Source organism: Tetrao urogallus (assembly GCF_951394365.1).
Source record: "Tetrao urogallus genome assembly, chromosome: 1".
Lineage (NCBI taxonomy): Eukaryota > Metazoa > Chordata > Aves > Galliformes > Phasianidae > Tetrao > Tetrao urogallus.
The window spans coordinates 157779726-157797243 of record NC_136813.1 but is presented as its reverse complement, the minus strand read 5'-3'; the positions used below and the strand labels follow the sequence as shown (position 1 = coordinate 157797243).

Below are 17518 nucleotides of genomic sequence, written 5' to 3'. Positions count from 1 at the left end.
ACATCTCCTCAGAAGAAAGGGTCAGGCACCAGCTCCATACTGCCCCTGTACCCAAGAGGGCTAAAGAGTGGGAATGTGACTTAACACTGAAAGAGATTAATCAATGATACCATTGGTCGGGTCCTCAATTCTTTCAGAGTCTGTCTAGTTTCTGTGGGATTCCAATCTGTTTGTTCTAACGTCTCATAAAGGGAAATGTCCATATCTTACAGTCTCGATTAATCTTAGAAACAGAATCATTTGAACTGGAAGGGATCCTTAAAGGTCTTCTATCCAAATTTTTATATTATTTCCTGCTTTTCTGTCCTCCCCCCCAGACTCCCCCAAAAGATCCTATCTACACGTTCTTTGCTTCAATTTCTGAACAATTAAAACTCACATTGAAGGCCTATGGGAAATGAAATGGTGTGTGTGAATAGTTACAGCCAGATAACCTTAGGAATACCTGGGCTAAAGTTAAGCTTTTCTGACAAACATTTCTGCGGATGACAACATTTCTCTCATGTACATATGTTACAACTTACATGCTCAATTTCTTATAATAAACATGGTACATCCACAGATCATTTTGAATAACGTTGTCAAAGAACACAGTAATTACTATTATTATAGCTTAATTATTACTAATACAGCAAGAGCTGGAGTTACTTTTAAAACATACTCTGAGCAGCAAAACATACTCAAGATAATGGCGAGATTTTCCCAAACTGAAGAAATGTGAAGAAAAATCTTAGGTATGATTAGGAAAGGATAATCTTAAAAAAGAGGAGGGGGAGAAACTGAGGAAAAGTTTACCTCCTTCTCATTCTTAGCCTAGAATATTACTCACTCTTCTTTTCTTCTTCTCCTGAAGAAGTAATGTATGTAAAAAAGTATGGCAGAATTACTCAAAAAATGAAAAAAAAAAACCAAACAAAACCAAACATTGACCTGACTGCTTTATTTTTGATTCCTGATTTTCTTTTTTATTTGCTTTTTTTTTTTTTTTTTTTCTCCCCAGACCTCCAGTACCTCTTTTTCTCTGAACCTGCTCTGAGCATCCTGATGTCCTCAGCTTCGCTCTTTCTTTCACCCTTATGTTCCTTTACTACAGGATTTGAGGAGAGCCCATTCCAGGAACAGCAGGAGAAAAAGAAACGTTAGACAGAGCACTTACAGCCTGAAAAGCACCTTTATTCCTGCAAGTGAAGATGCCTAGAGGAGTTGATTAATGTATGAACAGTGGAACAGCGTGCTGCTTGCTGTTCTCAGCATGTGCTCGTCAGTGAAGTGTTCTGTCCGAACCACATGGGGATGGAATTTGGCCTCATGTATGCCAGTGTACGTGTGAAAAAGACAATGTGAAAGGCGAGTGCTTCAGAACTGCTTATCCTGGAAGGAATTACATTTACAGACAATTACTCTTCAATACTGAGCTTTTAAAAAATAATCATCTTTTTCTCTATAAGAATAAAGAAACAACAGCAAAACAGTTGTCCTCTGTTGGAATTGGTTTTTAGCTAGAAATCAGTTTCCATGTTTCACTTGTTTCTACAAATTGGAAACAAATTTCATACTGTGCAAAGTCTCCAAGCACATTACTGAACCTGTCAAGTACATCACCATACATCAGCACTGAGTGAGTTGGTAAGATATGGGTAAAGAAAGTCCCGCTGGGTCAAGATTCTTCCTGATTTATTTGTTCTTTTCTGTTTAGATTCACATGCTTCACATTTCTCCTTTATCTTTACTCTTCATCTTAGGTGCCTGAATAGTCTTTCTTTTTGCAGCAGAATGCACCATTTTAATACGTGGACATTTCTTCCAATATGCTTACTGAATTATCATGATGTAAGTAACCCAAAGTATTGCTCTCACCCTAGATGAATACATCTACTATACTCTTGATGGATAGGTTGATATTACTCATAATTGCCATATGGTGGAACAGTGTTTCCTGTCTCTTCTATGCTGGATGTTCATATCAGTTGTAATGGAAACAAACACACAAATTTCATTCTGAACTACCTCTCATCTTGCTACCATTTTATTAACTTCATGATAAGCTGGGCTTTTTTAACCTGCTCTTATGTCTTGATTTTATGGACAATTACACCGTTTCAAGGAGACATTTGATCCTATAAAACTACATATTAATTGGATAAGATTTCATGCTGTCTTTATTTTCCAAGTAAATCCAATAAAATAAGAGCATTTTAGTGCAACATTGACAAATTGTGCTCATAAATGTTCCTCAAAGGAAAAAAATGCTAAGATAAGATTCACATCATCACATCATCTGCACAATAACTTCCACCTTTGTAGTTTATGCGGAACTGATAATTACCCAGAAATCATAGAATCACAGAATACAATCACAGAATCACCGAGGTTGAAAAAGACATCCAAGATCATCTCGTCCAACTGTGCTCCTACCACCAGTATTTCCTCACTAAACCATGTTTCTTAGTATAACACCTAAATGCTTCCTGAACACCTCCAGGGACGATGACTCAACTACCTTACTAGGCAATCCATTCCAGCAAAGAAGAAATTTCAGAGAAGAAATTTTTCCTAATATCCAACCTGAACATCCCCTAGCACAACTTGAGGTCACTCCCTCTCATCCTGTCACTAGTTACATGGGAAAAGAGGCTGACCCCTACCTCATTACAATCTCCTTTCATGTAGTTATAGAGGGCAATAAGGTCTCCCCCAAGCCTCTTCTTCAGACTGAAAAATTCCAGTTCCCTCAGCCACTCCCATAAGATTTGTGCTTCAGACTCTTCATTAGCTTTATTGCCCTCCAGTACACTCAATGTCTTTCTTACAGTGAGGGGCTCAAAGCTGAACATGGTACTTGAGGTTTGGTCTCATCAGTGCTGAGCACAGCAGAACCATCACCTCCCTGCTCCTGATGGCCACACTATTTCTTAAACAAGCCAGGATGCCATTGGCCTACTTGGCCATGTAGGCATACTGCTGGCTCTGCTTAGCTGAGCATCAGCCAACACCTCCAGATTCATTTCCTCCACACAGTCTTCCAGCTACTCTGCCCCTAAGCCTGTAGCATTGCCAGGGATTGCTGTGGCCAAAATGCAGTACTCAGCATTTGGTCTCGTTGAATTTCATCCCACTGGCCTCAGCCCAGCTATCCAGACTGTCCAGATCCCCCTGAAGACCCCTTCCTACTCCCAGGCAGATCAACGCTTTCCCCCAACTTGGCGTCATCTGCAAACTTACTGAGGGTGCACTCAATCCCCTCACCCAGCTCATCAAAACGACATTAAACAAGACAGGCCCCAGTATCAACACCTGGGAAACACCACTCGTGCCCGGACACCAGCTGGATTTAACTCCATTCACCATCACTCTGTGGGCCCGGCCATACAGCCAGTTCTTTACCCAGCAAAGAGTGTACCTGTCTAAGCCATGGGCTGCCAGCTGTCTTCTGCAAGGAGAATACTGTGGGAGACTGTGTCAAAGGCTTTGCTGAATTACAGGTAGACTACATTAACAGCCTTTTCTTCATCTACCAGACGGGTCACTTGATTAAAGAAGGAGATCAGATCAATTTCGTGAGGTCTGTGGCATGAAAAGTGTTCATGCTGTTGCAGGTATGACCAACTAGACCATAATCTCTGATGCACAGCTACTAAATGCACTTTATTTTACACTGGAATTGAGACATGTAACATTTTATAATTAAGTACATGATTTGCATTCTCAAAGATGACCTGAAGCAAAGGCTTGTGTAAAGTAGTGTAAACTACAAAAAATAGTGGCAATACACACAGTGGTGCAATCAGTTTTGGTACTGTAATATCTGGGATAGGTTCTACAGAGGAATCAGGATAGACTGGATCAAAGGACCATGTCCAATTGTTTGATGTTCAGCAAGGTTCAGTACCGGACACTGCACTTGGGCCGTAACAACTCCACGCCCTGGTATGGGATTGGGGAAGAGCAGCTGGAAAGCTGCTCAGCAGAGAAGGACCTGGTGGTGCTGGTCAACAGCCATCCGAACGTGAGCTAGAAGTGTGCCCAAGAGGCCAAGACAACCAACAGCATCCTGGCCTGCATCAGAAATAGTGCAGGCAGTAGGGTTGGGAAGTGATTGTCCGCTTGTAAATAGCACTGGTGACAGCTCTTCCACTGAAGCTGCGGGGGAAAAACACATGCTGCCAAGTCAGCTGCATTCCTCTTCAAACAGATTGAAGAGAATTAACCTGACTCCATGCAGGTGTCCACAAGTTAGATGAAAAGATCTCCAACCCAAGGGGCTATCAGCTACATCCTCACTGTGCAGGGCATCTGTAGTCCTGGAGCTCACACTACAAAAGCACTACTTTGTGTCTGACTGCTTCACTACAAAACCACTATCACAGTGCTATTGCCTCAGGGCCAGTGAGCTACAAACTCCATTTTCAAACACATCTATTGACTGCCAGCCCTGTCTGCAGCAGCAGATATCCTGAATCTCAAGGGCAGTGATGAAGGAATACAGGGCTGTAAGTTATTTACAAAATAGATTGCCTTGTAAAAATAGTTTCTTTAAGAGTTTTGAAAAATGGTATGAAATGATCAATATGAAAGAAAAATTAAAGCAGAAGTTTTGTAGAAGTATTTTTAGGAAGCTAGGTAAAAAGGGGAAGCACACCATATTAAGTGGAAAAAAAGGCGTTCTCAAATATTCTGAAATAAAGTAAGGAGTTTCAAATTTAATTACCACTATAAAAATAAATTGATAACCATCACAGATATTTAGATTTGTGGATTTTAGTATCACACACGTCAGATTAGAGTCAAATGTGACACTTTTTATAGCTCATACAGAATTTTCTGTTCTCAGCCATATCGGCCTTTTAATTTCATTTAGTACTGGTGGCTGAAATTTTGGATATTATAGTTTTTGCTATACAAGCGCATCTGTAACCACAGGTTCCAGACAAGAGAGAGGAAAACAGTAATGATGGAACCAAGTAGTAACTTGAAAGTGCTTATCATCAGTGGGAAGATGCCTCTTCTGGCTGTGCAGCATGGCGCAGGTCTATTGGAGAAATGCACTCTGACAGAACTCCAGATGGTGTCTTATGCTTCGCTGTGCTCTGTTAGAAAAGCAGTGCTCACAGTTGTGGTCGGGAACGTCAGCTCATGGACTTTGTGCAGTGACTCTCCCTGATGACTCTTGTGGAGCTGTGCCAGCAGCTCATGCTCTCAAGCATCGACTTCCACTGTCTGTGCAACCTTCATCCAAGCAGATCTCACTTCTTCATCCGTTTGGCCTAGAAGACTTACTGACGTGCTGGGCAGTTGTACAGCTCAGACATGGAAGGCAGGATTGACAGAAGTCAGTGTCACTTTCCAGCAAGACAGTATTTTTATCCTAACTTGCTGAAATAACTCATTTGCTGATAAAACTAGGAATGTGTTTAAAGAAAAGATACTCTTAGAGATTTTGACTGCATTGATTTTTCACCTTGTCCTGTTTCCTTCGCTTACATCAGGGGAAAACAAATCCATTTTCTATGTGAATGTAATGCTGCTCATTAATGAGGCTTCTTGCTCCAGGAAATTTGATCTTTGTTCTCCTGGAAGAGCTCTCCGTTCTTTCCTCTATTCGTTCTCACACAACAGAGCATTAGTCTTATCTGACAAAGGAAATTGCACTGTGATGTCTTTTCATAAGCATTACTTTTCTTACCACTAAATGATCACTAGAGAGGAGTTACACTGCAGCAGTTTGGATTGCTATGTGCAGAATGCTTTTAATTTAGGAAGGATATTCAATTTTACAAGACAGTTACCCGGTTCTTGGATGTATGAGATGCTGCTGGAGAAATACAGGTTCGTGAGCTGCCCAGAGGAGAGTGGGTACCCCAACCCTGGAGATGCTCAGAGCCAGGATGGATTAGGCCTGGGCAGCCTGACCCAGCGGGAGGTGTTCCTGCCCACCACAGAGGGGTTGGAACTGGATGATCTTTAAGGTCCCTTCCAACCCAAAACATTCTCTGATTCCAGGAAGGAGCCCAGCAATCAAGGAGTTCTACAGAAGAACTGGGAGCTGTTGGAGAGGGGTCAGAGGAGGGCCACAAAGATGATCAGAGGGCTGCAGAACCTCTCCTGTGAAGACAGGCTGAAGAAGCTGATCAACCTGGAGAAGGCTGCAGGGAGACCTCACTGCAGCATTTAAAAAGCAGTATTTAAAAAGGGATTATAAGCAGGAAGGGAATCAACTTTTTACTTGGGTAGATAGTGATAGGACGAGGGAATGGTTTTAAGTTGAAGGAGGGAAGATTTAGGTTGGATGTCAGGGGGAAGATATTTACTATGAGAGCGGTGAGATGCTGGCACAGGCTGCCCAGAGAAGCTGTGGATGCCCCGTCCCTGGAGGTGTTCAAAGCCAGGTTGGATTGGGCCATGGGCAGCCTGGTCTAGTTCTAGATCCAAAGATTGGTGGCCCTGCCTGTGGCAGAGGGCTTGGAGATTCATGATCCTTGAGGATCCTTCCAACCAGGCCATTCTGCACGCGTTTTTCTTCTGCCTTTTTCACTGCCTGTTCCCACATCTCTGTTTCAAAGCGTTTTATTACTGACTGTTCATGGGCAGACAAATATTTAAGTACCAATAGCTTGTACGGATGGAGCCGCTGGCAGTGGGCAGATCAAAAGGCATGCTTACGTTTATCACCTGTTGACAGAGGTTTTATCTTCTCACTCACAGCACCATGGTTTTATCACAGGTGGAAAGCCTCGAGGAGACATTTAAGCACAAATCACGTGTGCGCACGAACCTTGCGTGGCTTTGTTGGCCTTGTTTCCTTTCCAACACTGTATTTCTGGATAAGGTAATCTATTGGTAAACCCCGAGTGCCTCATCGCTCCGATTTACACGGCACCCAGGGGACAGCTCAGCCCCTTCACCTCACCACACGACACCGCCGCAGCCGGAGCCGGGCGGCACAGGCCACCCCGCCCGCCATGCCCCGCCCTCGCGACGGATTGCCCCCGCCCACGAGCAAAGGGGGGGGGCGTGGCCTCTCGCTGCCGCCGCTCCCGCCCCTCCCATTGGCGGCAACGCGGCGCGTGACCGGGCGGTGCGTGACGTAGGAGGAAGAAGACGCCATTAGGGGCAGCGGGGCCGCTTGCTGCGGGAAGCTGTTTGTGGTTGTGTCTGTCTGTCTGTCTGTCTGTCGTCCCCGCGGCGCTTCCTCCCGCTTGTTCCTTGCGCTCCTCCTCCCTGCGGGCGGCGGCGCCCCGCGGCCGCAGAGTGGGGCGGTGAATGTGAGACGGCCCCGGCGGGCGGCGGGACGCGGATGGCGGCGGGGACCGGCGCGGCGGCCGGTGGTCGCAGCTTCTCCTTCAAGGTGGTGCTTCTCGGGGAGGGCTGCGTGGGGAAAACCTCCCTGGTGCTGCGCTACTGCGAGAACAAGTTCAACGACAAGCACATCACCACGCTGCAGGTGCGGGCCGGGCGGGAGGCAGCGCGGGGCTGGGGGGGAGGGGGGCAGGGCGGCGCGGCTGTCCCTCCCCTGAGGGGCGATGCTGGGGGCTGCTGTTAAGCTTCTTCTCTTCGGCCGTAGCGGAAGGCGGTGCTTCGGGGTCTCGCTTTCCGTCTGGTGGCTCTTGCCTAAGCGTGTTCGTGCATATGTTCCTTCGAGTCTTGGGATGCGGAAGCGCGGCTTTAAAGTAGCGTGGCTGTTGTTGTGATCGTCGGCGGTAGGCTGGTGACTGAGTGCTACGTGTGCGCTGCGTTTCTGGTAATGACAGCCTTCCTCTGCTTGGCAGACGCGGTGCCTGAGTTACCTCAGTGCCAGCAGACAAGCGGGTCTCATCATAAGTGAGATTAAGGCTTATGATTTAATAACTGACAAGATTCACGAGGCCCTCGTGTAATCTCCCTGAATTTTAGCTCGAGTTATTGCCGAACTTACAAACATCTGAGCAGCAAAATCACACTGGTGAAAGGGTGATGGGTGCCCACTGGAAAGCAGTGTTTGTCGCTGCCTGCCAGTGCTGAGCGGTCTGCATCCCACACAGCAAAACGCACATGTGTTCTACGTGGCCTTGGAAAATGTGTTTTGAGTTTCATGTTGTGGATTGTACAATCGGCGCGTGTCTCTTGAGCCCTCTCTGCATGCTTAGCCTCTTCATTTGCAGCTGCATGGCATCTTTTCTACCCATCATGGGCATGTATGTGATTTTAGCACTGCAGTGTATGCTGTGCTCACTACGTATTCTTGTAAATAAAGAAACAAACCTTGCCACCAAGTGGGTTCTGAACTGCTTTTGAAGTCCTGTGAAATACAGGATAAATGGTGGTGCCTCGGGGTAGCTGTATGCTATTCATGCACATCTTGGGGGGGATTCCAGCAGGCTGGATATCTTGGAGTCTGTAATCCTGAAACTTTATAAAGAAAGGACGTGTTAGAGGCGCATTGGAAACAGTATGCTTAATATTTCATTGACAGGTACTGTTGCTCCGTATTTATTTTAGATAAGTGAAAATATTTTGCAGTTCATTTGCCTGTGCTCATACATGGGCTGTTAGATGTAGCTATTAGTAGGTCTACTGAGTGTGATGCATGGCAAGCTAATGGTAGATCTGATTGCTACGGAGGCACACTACAGAAGCAATCAGCAGTTGGTAGATGTCAGAGCTGCAGTTGTAACTTCTGTTGCTGTACCACCAGAAGTGCAGTTAGTGTTGAGCAAACGTGTTTAGAAGTGTGCTGCAGTGATTGTGTATAGCTGAATTCTGATATCCTGTGCAAAAAGAATAGCTTGTCACGTGATATAGCTCTGGTTTTGTTGTCTCTTAAAATCTGCAGCGGAAAGCCTAAAATTAGAAACCAAAAGTGAGCTGGGTCACAGGCATCATAAAATGGAAATATAAGTGGCCCCAAAACACTGACAGTAAAATGTCTGTCTAGATGCTACAGCCCAGAGCTTTTGCTTGAGGCTGCCTGTGGGGAATGGAAGTTCCTTATAAAGGAAGGGGAGCACATGCTCACATGTGATATTGAAGTTCTGTCCCTCTGCTGTGATTAGGTTTCTAGTTGCTCTCTGTATATTTTAACTAGTTGCAGTGTATCTGAACTCACCCTGCTTACTTTTGTTCTGAACCTCCTTAGTTCTGTGTGTCTTATTGATTGTTAAATGCAGTGTCAGTTGTTGAATCTTATTGTATGTGCTGTGCGCTTGTGAATCATCATTCTTGTTTTTCTACATCTTGCAGTTGTAGAAGAATGGCAGTGGAAGGAGTTGCCAAACCTAATGAAAACATTCATTTAAAAAAAAAAAAAAAAAAGAGAGGCTAACAAAACAGTGACATTTTTGTAAGAATTTTAAGGGCTTAATTTGATAAAGTGACTTTGCTTTGTGGCGTCGGTTCAAAGTATTGAAGCAAATAGGTTTCTGTTCCAACTAAGCCAAAATTAGATAAATATTGGATTCCTATTTGGCAAAGGAGCCACAGTGATGAGCCATATAGAAACAAATTACTGGTCAGTGGGAAGAGGGCCTCGCAATCCACTGTAATCTGATTTAGCAGGGAGTGCTGAGGTAGAGGTGCTGTTGTACTTCATGCCAACCTTTTTGCAGCAAAAACATGGTGAGACTACAACTTTCTGAAGTATTCTAGGTTGGGTTGCCCCCAGTTGGCTGCAGTGGGGCCACAGTGATTTGAGAGAGCACAGGAAGACCTTCAGCTGGTCAGTGTGAGTCTTCTAGCACTGTGCAAGTCTGTACTTTCCAGTATCCTATTGTGAAGGTTGGTGATGTACTAGCAGTGGGGAAAGTCACCTATTTGTAGGTAACAGAATGCTTTATTGAAAGGGAGCTGTCTCTCTCCCTTCCTGCTCTTTTTCCATCTGCTGGTTAGAAGGGAATAGTAAACTGGGACTTGCTTATATCAAGATTAGGAGGCTGCAGGGCATGTTACTGGAGTTCTGTTAGCTTGGAGTCATTTACATCAGATACCAGTGATATGCAGATTGAAATTAAGGCAGCTTTTGATCTGCTGAAGGAAAATGTAGGAAAGGTAGCCTTGTTTTTGTTGCGGCTTTTCTTTCTTGACAATGATGACAAGCCATAACCTTCTGTTAGAACCGACTGGAATTGGTTCCCATTGATCAAAATATGGAGGTCAGTATTTTCTTCTTAAAAGGATTCTAAGCTGTAAGATGAAACCAAGTGAAATATGCTGGTAATATTCTGGTAATAAAACCTTTATCTTTTTTTAAAATGTGGATGGGTACTGTCTGTTAATTACTCAGGATAAATACAGCTTTTGTGTACTAAGCCACTGACACAATGGTGCTAGTGGTATGTACTGATCCTCAGTGCTTTGGACTCATGTAACCAGGGAAAGTTGTCTTGCATGTGTAAGACAGCTTAGAAAAAGCAGTACAAGGAAGTCCAGGGCTGCAGGTAGTGTTTGTATGCCTGGTATAAAGCAGTTAAGGGGCAGATGATGTAAACCTGCTATATTCTAGAGACTTTCAAGTGTATCTTTTCCAGCTGAGTCTTCCTTGTGTTCTTGTCAGGTCCCTTTGTCAGCTCCCAGCATGGCATCACGCACATGTGGAACTGAGCTCTTAAAAGAGAATTAAAAGAACAAAGTTTTTCTAGGAGCGCATAAAGAGACTGATATTTTAGTGCTCATAATTGCATTATTCTTTCCTTCTAAGCATATGAGCATTCTTCACACTAGTCATAAGGCACTTGAGTCAAAACACCAAGGTTAGTTTACTTCAAAGAGCTGCTTGAGATTACTTATCTTGGAATAAACTGTAGTCCCATACACTTGTTTTTTGGAAGTCAGAGCTAAAATGAATTGCCATAATAATGAAAAGAATGTGGAAAGGAGTCGCTGATTATAAATTAAGTCATGACTGACACTTAACTCCCTATTACTCAATCGGGTAAATTCTCAGGAGATGAGAACACATGTTGATCCTCTTCAATGGGCAGTCATTGCTTCCAAAGGCTTCCACACTCTTGGTAGCTGATGCTTTCCTCCCTCACCTCAGAGCTGGGTTGGACAGGAGAACTCACAGTCAGTAGTGAAGATTCTCTTTACTCATTGGACTCCCCAAATTTCTAAAAACTTAAGTCCTGCTGCTCCTTTGATCTTTAGCTTTTTGATCTCTAGTTTCAGAATGGATGGAGAGCAATAACCTTGCTCCTCCATGAGACCAATGGAAATGTGTGTGGGTATAACTACAGAATGTCAAATATTAGCTGTTTTGTCTTTGGAGTGTATGTCTCTGTAGCTTTTAAAATACACGTTACTGATGCTAATTATGCCAGACTTACCTATAGCTTTTAATTTAAGAATAGGACCTGCAAACAGTATTCTTCAAGTAAATACATTAGAGGAATGAGGCATTTAAAGTGTAATATAGTATTGACTGTTTCTCACAGCATTCGGCTCATTATTAGCTATGACTATCAGCCTTGTTAACAAGCAAGTTTATATATAAACTTCATTCTGATCAGGGTATCTGATATAGACTATCATCACTTTGCTTAGGAATCTAGGATTTGATTGGACTATAACCTAAAACAGTACAAATTCATCAAGTTTTTGATGTGGAGTGCAAATACAGTAGTCAATCCTAAATGCCCTTGCTGCTGACTCATGTCACTTCTTGCAGGAAACACTAAAAGACTTGTCTGGGAGTATTGGCCTTCTAATGTTTGGATCTATAGAAAAGGAAATGCTCTATTTTCAGTGCTAAAAGATAATGTTTAATCCAAAACTATGGTGACCTGTGGGATGTGTTACTATAAAACAAAACAGGAAAAAGAAACCACAATGCCTTATCTGTGAGATGAAAACCTATTTTAATATTTGATATGTCAGGCAACTAAACAGCACAGCTATCTTTACTGGGTCAGTGTCCAAAGCCATGATGACTTAACCTCATGAATATTGGTTTTTTTTTTTTTGTGGTTTTTAATGCAAATCCTTTTTCAGTGAAGATTTTTTTCTTTCCAGAGGTCCATAAATGTGGTTCTAGAGTGGTTTTTTTTTTTTTTTGCCAATCTTGCATCAACTGGGCAGAGTTGAGCTTTATTACAGTGACCAAAGCAAACAGTGCTCTGAACAGCTTTTCCTCTGAGATGTACAGTAGAATATCAAATGTTTTAGTGCAGTGGATCAATAAAATGTTGGCAGGTAAGCTTGATTCAGTATGGCTAGCTCATAACTTTTCTTAATATGATCCAGGTGTTGGTCTATTAAAATGTCTGAGCTTACAACTTTTAAACTGATGCTGTGGAACAAATTATGAGACTAGACACTGATTTTATGATCCTTAGGAACAGATGAGTGAAAGCTGCAAAAGAACTTCTGCACAACTTGCCCTGATGTTTAAGACTTGCAGCTCTGCTGTCAAGCTCTTTGTTACAAGTAGACCAGTGTTTTAAATACTTCAAACTTGCTCTCTGGAACTCTTCCTGAAGTTGATTTCCACCACCATACTGTAGACTGAAGGGGTTTTAAACCCTAGGTGTGTTCAACACAATGGTCAAGATTAGTTCCTTTCTGCCTGCGCTTGGAAAGTCTCAGGGTGTTTTTCTTTCCTGTGTTCTGTCTTTCTGGATCTGCTCCATTTTTTTCCCAGACTTTGTGGGAACTTTGCAGGGAGGGTATGGCTTCTTTTAAAACACAGAGGGAAATTACTGACTCATCTTCAGTCATACGCATGCCAGAATTGATGCTAGATTAGTTTAACACTGGAAGGACTCAAGGAAGATACTTTTAACAGCAGTTTATGCTGGTGTAAATTAAGCAGCAAACTGGTTCATGCAGCTGACCTGGCCGATGACGTTTTCCCTTTCTACATACACATGATTTTTAGTCAGCTCAGTGCCTGATTAGAGCTCTTACACAGAGTGATTGTGCTGAGAAGCTACAGGCCAGCCTAAAATGATCTAAGATGAATGTTTATTCACTCAGTACTTGATATCCAAACGTATGCTGAGGTGAAACTGAATGGGAACCGGGTAAACTTGGGAAACAAACTGAAGTTCATCTTGGCAATTGAATTGTCTGTTGTTAACCTGTTGCTGTTGATCTTCAGGATGGAGCTACAGGTTCTTAATGCATTGACTGCTTCAAAGCCTGTTCTATCTATTGAACTAATATCAATTTTTAATACTTCTTTTTGGCTGGTGAATTATCTAATGGGTAGCAGAAGGATAACATTTGAAAATTGCATCATGCAGGCTCTGAGAGCAGGCATCTTCCTGAGTTACAGAAATCAGGCTAAGCTTGCAGTATGCACTAGTCATGTCAAATGTTTTCAGAAGACAGTGTAGTAGAATATGTAGAGCAACATGTATGCTGCTTCTGAAACTTTTCACCCTACCACTTGCTTTCTTTTTGTGTGTGTACTGCTTCACCTCCTTCCTCTGGTTCTGTTATTACTTGAGAAACATTAACACGAGGCTTTCAGGAATGGTATCTGAATGAGTATTGAGGGAAGGAATAAAATGAAGAGAGCTGTGAGCTCATTTCAGCAGGGGAAAAAAATGCAGATGAAGGAACTTCTTGCAAAATACTAATGTTTTGAGAATTCTAGCTCTAAACTTGAATTATTTTTACTGTTTCACTAGTATTAAACTGTTGTGCTAATGCCTGCAGCCTTAAAATCCCAGTAGCTTTGCTTACTCTTGTGAAGTGTTTCAAGTTCATCTTAGGCTTATCCTTATTCAGAACTCAACCTTCTTATCTCTCCTAAATCATTCAAAGCAACAGCAAAAGATGTAGGAAACAACTTGCTTAAGGCAAATTTATTTAGAACAGACTTCTGGCAAACTGCAGTGAAATGACTAACCAGCTTAGTATTGACCCAGCCTTCTGGCTCAGGGAGTATTTAGATTCAGAAATCTGTTTTCTGTTGATTCAGATATTTTCATTAGTAAATAAACCTGAAGTCAGACAGACATGTTTGTGTGAAAACTTAACTCTGTTTTTCTTTCCAGGCATCCTTTCTTACGAAGAAGCTGAATATTGGTGGGAAAAGAGTAAACCTTGCAATATGGGTATGTTTGCTTTCCTAACTGTCCTCCCCACTATGCACTCCCTCCCTAGATAAGTTATTTTTCAGGAAAATAATCTGTTTGATTGAACTCAAATGTTAGGCACTTCATAATAAAGTAGGAGTTAGAAGTCATTGGGATCTCTCAAAGTTACAGTGTTACATACTAAAGTGTTTTTTTTTTTTTTTAAATGCAGGATACAGCTGGACAAGAAAGATTTCACGCACTGGGGCCGATCTACTACAGAGACTCTAATGGTGCTATTCTAGTGTATGATATAACAGACGAGGACTCTTTTCAGAAGGTACCAAACAGATTTTTACCTCTGTGCAAAGTCTGTCCTGATTGGAAGGGAATCTATGATATGAGTGTGCTTATGGGGAATCTTCTGTTTTGGGATAGCACCTATGCTTAATTTGCCTGAATAATAGGATTAATACCTGATCGTGTCATTTGCAGATGATAATATTATGTCTGTAGAATCAGGTCATGTAATTTAAGTGTGCACCTTCATTTATTTATTTTTTTTTGAAGCCCACTCTTAATAAAGATCTAGTGGAGTTATTCAAAGAACACCAGAGAATTAATGTGTGACAGACTATGAATATGAAATAAGAGTACTTTTGTGATAATATACTGTTCTCTACTGCATAAATCAAATTGCTCAAATATATTAAGTGATGTTAAGCTTCAGATTATGAACACTCAAAATCACAATACACAGCAGCAAGAACATTGCATTCTTGATGATAATAGATATTTGAACTTCCTAGTCTTCATTTAATCTGAAATTTGATCATTAACTACTTTGAAGTATTAGTTGATCAGGTTGAAACAGGTGAGTTTTTGTCCAATCCTGTGTCATGCTGTTGCTCCATAGGATGCCCCAGCTGAAAACTGATATACTTTCCTGAGGAGTCTGGTCCTGATGAGTTTGTGGCAAGAACAGTAGGACTTCCCTCTAGAGGAGTAGGAAATGTTTTGTCAGTCTCTGTTGCTCTGAACTTAGACTTAAGCAGTTAAAGAAGGATGTGGGCCATTTCCACAATGCCTAAACTGGCAGGGTGTCATGAGAAATCAAACTTATCTCTGTTCTTTATGCAGGTAAAAAACTGGGTTAAGGAATTAAGAAAAATGCTGGGCAATGAAATCTGTTTATGTATAGTAGGTAAGTACTCTTTAACATGTGATTCTAGTGACTGAATTGGAAATGTTTCTTTTGATATTATCTTCTAAACACTACTGTAACAGCTTGTGCATATGAAGGGGTAAATCTTAAGTGAATTTGGCAATTAAAAACTCATTTGGAGCTAGAAGTTTCAAGGGATTGCAATAGGAGGAAATGAGAGTTAATTTGGGAAAAGCTTAGTGATGCACTATGGCTGAAGCGCATGGTTAAGACAAGTTGCAAAATTCATAGTCGAATGAAGAAAGATTTATCAAATGTGTCAGATCCTTCTGGCAAGTACCTTGACTCCTTGTTTTTTCTTTATGACCTATTTGCAGTGGCATAGGCTCAGTACTTGTCTGCTTTCAAAATTAAGTGCTTAGGTGTGGGGATGAGGCTAAAACTTGGATATTTCAATGAATTTTTACAAATGCATGTAAATACTAAAATTTAATCATTAGATCTGATTTAAACACTTTCAGGAGGATAGGTATGTGGATATTCTATGAAAACAATGTTCTGCAGCACAGATTTTTGCCTAGTAAAAGCCATTGCTTTTCTTTTTTAACTAATCAAGGTACTCAGCTATCTTAATCAGGCTGCAGAAGCTCATGGTTTCTAAATGTTTGACTGAAAGGGGTCTTCTAAATGATGTTGTTGTGGTCTGAATAGACTTGAGTAAGAATCTGTTTTTATTGAAGCAACTTGTAGGAGGGAAAAAAAAGATGAGGTACAGTGATTGTGACTTTTGTTAACTTAGGAGTATGAACACATGAAATATTAACTTGTTCTCAACAGGTAACAAAATAGACTTGGAAAAAGAGAGACATGTTTCAGTGCAAGAAGCAGAAACGTAAGTCACACTAATTATTAATAGAAGCAGTCATTGCAGAATTATGTTGGAGTAATAAATTTGTGATGCTTCTAACAACTGGCAAGCATAACTAGCTGTGGCTGGCTGACTTCTATAGAGTGTTCTGTTACTATCTTAATTTTGGAGTGTCCTTAATGATCAAAGTGTAACTTTAGTTTTACATCGTTTCTGACAGAAGTCAACATTTCTATCTCATGTCGTGTCTAGAAATGAACTTAAGCTAATTTTTTTTTTAGTGGCTCAATTTTAACCACAGTTCCCCTTGTTAAATCAGCATGCGTGAATTAAGAGTTAAGAATAGAAAGCTCTCCTCTTTCCACTTCATGTAAAGTGGCTTAGAAAGACTGAGTTCTTCAATGCAACTTACTCTTCTGCATCTGCATTCTTACAGGTATGCTGAATCTGTCGGAGCAAAACATTATCATACATCAGCTAAGCAGAATAAAGGAATTGAAGAACTGTTTCTTGACCTCTGTAAAAGTAGGTACTATCTAATTTGTTCACGAGGAGCTTAGACACAGTTTTCAAATCCTATAAAAAAAAAAAAAAAAAAAACAACCTTGATTTAAATAATTGAGAAGAACTGTTCCTCTGAGTGTACTTTAGTCCACTTCTGTATTGGATCAGCTGTGTGAACTTGATGTGTGGATGGAAACTCATGCTGTACTTCAAGAACATCTTTCTTGCTCTGTTGGAATCCTGAGCATTCTGTTTCATTCAACATGCTTTAAGTAACTTCAGATCAAGCTTAGTGTGATTGCTCTCACTGCTGTCTACTTCATACTCTGTTTCAAACATATCTCAAATATATTGTCAGATGATGTCAATTACAGTTCATAAACTTGAAACTGTACAGATGAAGCAGATGATAAAGAATACTGAATCCAGGATAAAACACCACACAGGGAAGCTATCCTATTTGTAGCATTCTTATAGCAGGACTTCACCTCCATGGTTGTGTGTGTGGTTTTAGTTGACCAAATGTTTCTAATATGGTTGGGTAAATCTAGCTTTTGAAGGTCAATAACTCCAGAACATCAGAGCATTTAAGTCAATAGGAATTTCTGTATGTTTTATGCTCTAGGAAAAAGACTTAAGATTTTCTCTCGACTACACCTTGAGATTCCAGAGTGTTTACGTGTGCATAGTTGAGCGAATCGGTCTTGCTGAACTTTGTGCACGTAACTCAGATAGATTAAGATCTTAAGGTCTTATGTCATAATAGAATGGAATGCTAATACATTTCATCTAATAAACTATATTTGCAGGAATGATAGAAACTGCTCAAGTGGATGAAAGAGCAAGAGGCAATGGATCAAGTCAGTCAGGAACAGCGAGGCGAGGTGTACAGATCATTGATGATGAACCACAAGTACAGAGCAGCGGAGGGTGCTGTTCTTCTGGATAGTGACAAAACTGTGCATCACTGCCCTCTCAATATGAAGA

General features: G+C 41.5%; 1 protein-coding gene across 1 annotated transcript; it reads left to right on the top strand.

Annotated features, from left to right (window-relative positions):
- Nucleotides 1-7294: 7294 nt before the first annotated feature.
- RAB21 (RAB21, member RAS oncogene family) lies at nt 7295-17480 on the top strand (the record flags this gene model as incomplete). The annotated part of the gene is made up of 7 exons (XM_079537212.1): nt 7295-7441; nt 13974-14033; nt 14227-14334; nt 15135-15198; nt 15997-16051; nt 16464-16552; nt 17341-17480. The coding sequence occupies 7 exons, from the start codon at nt 7295-7297 to the stop codon at nt 17478-17480; spliced, it is 663 nt and encodes a 220-aa protein (XP_079393338.1).
- Between the last annotated feature and the right edge of the window lie 38 nt (nt 17481-17518).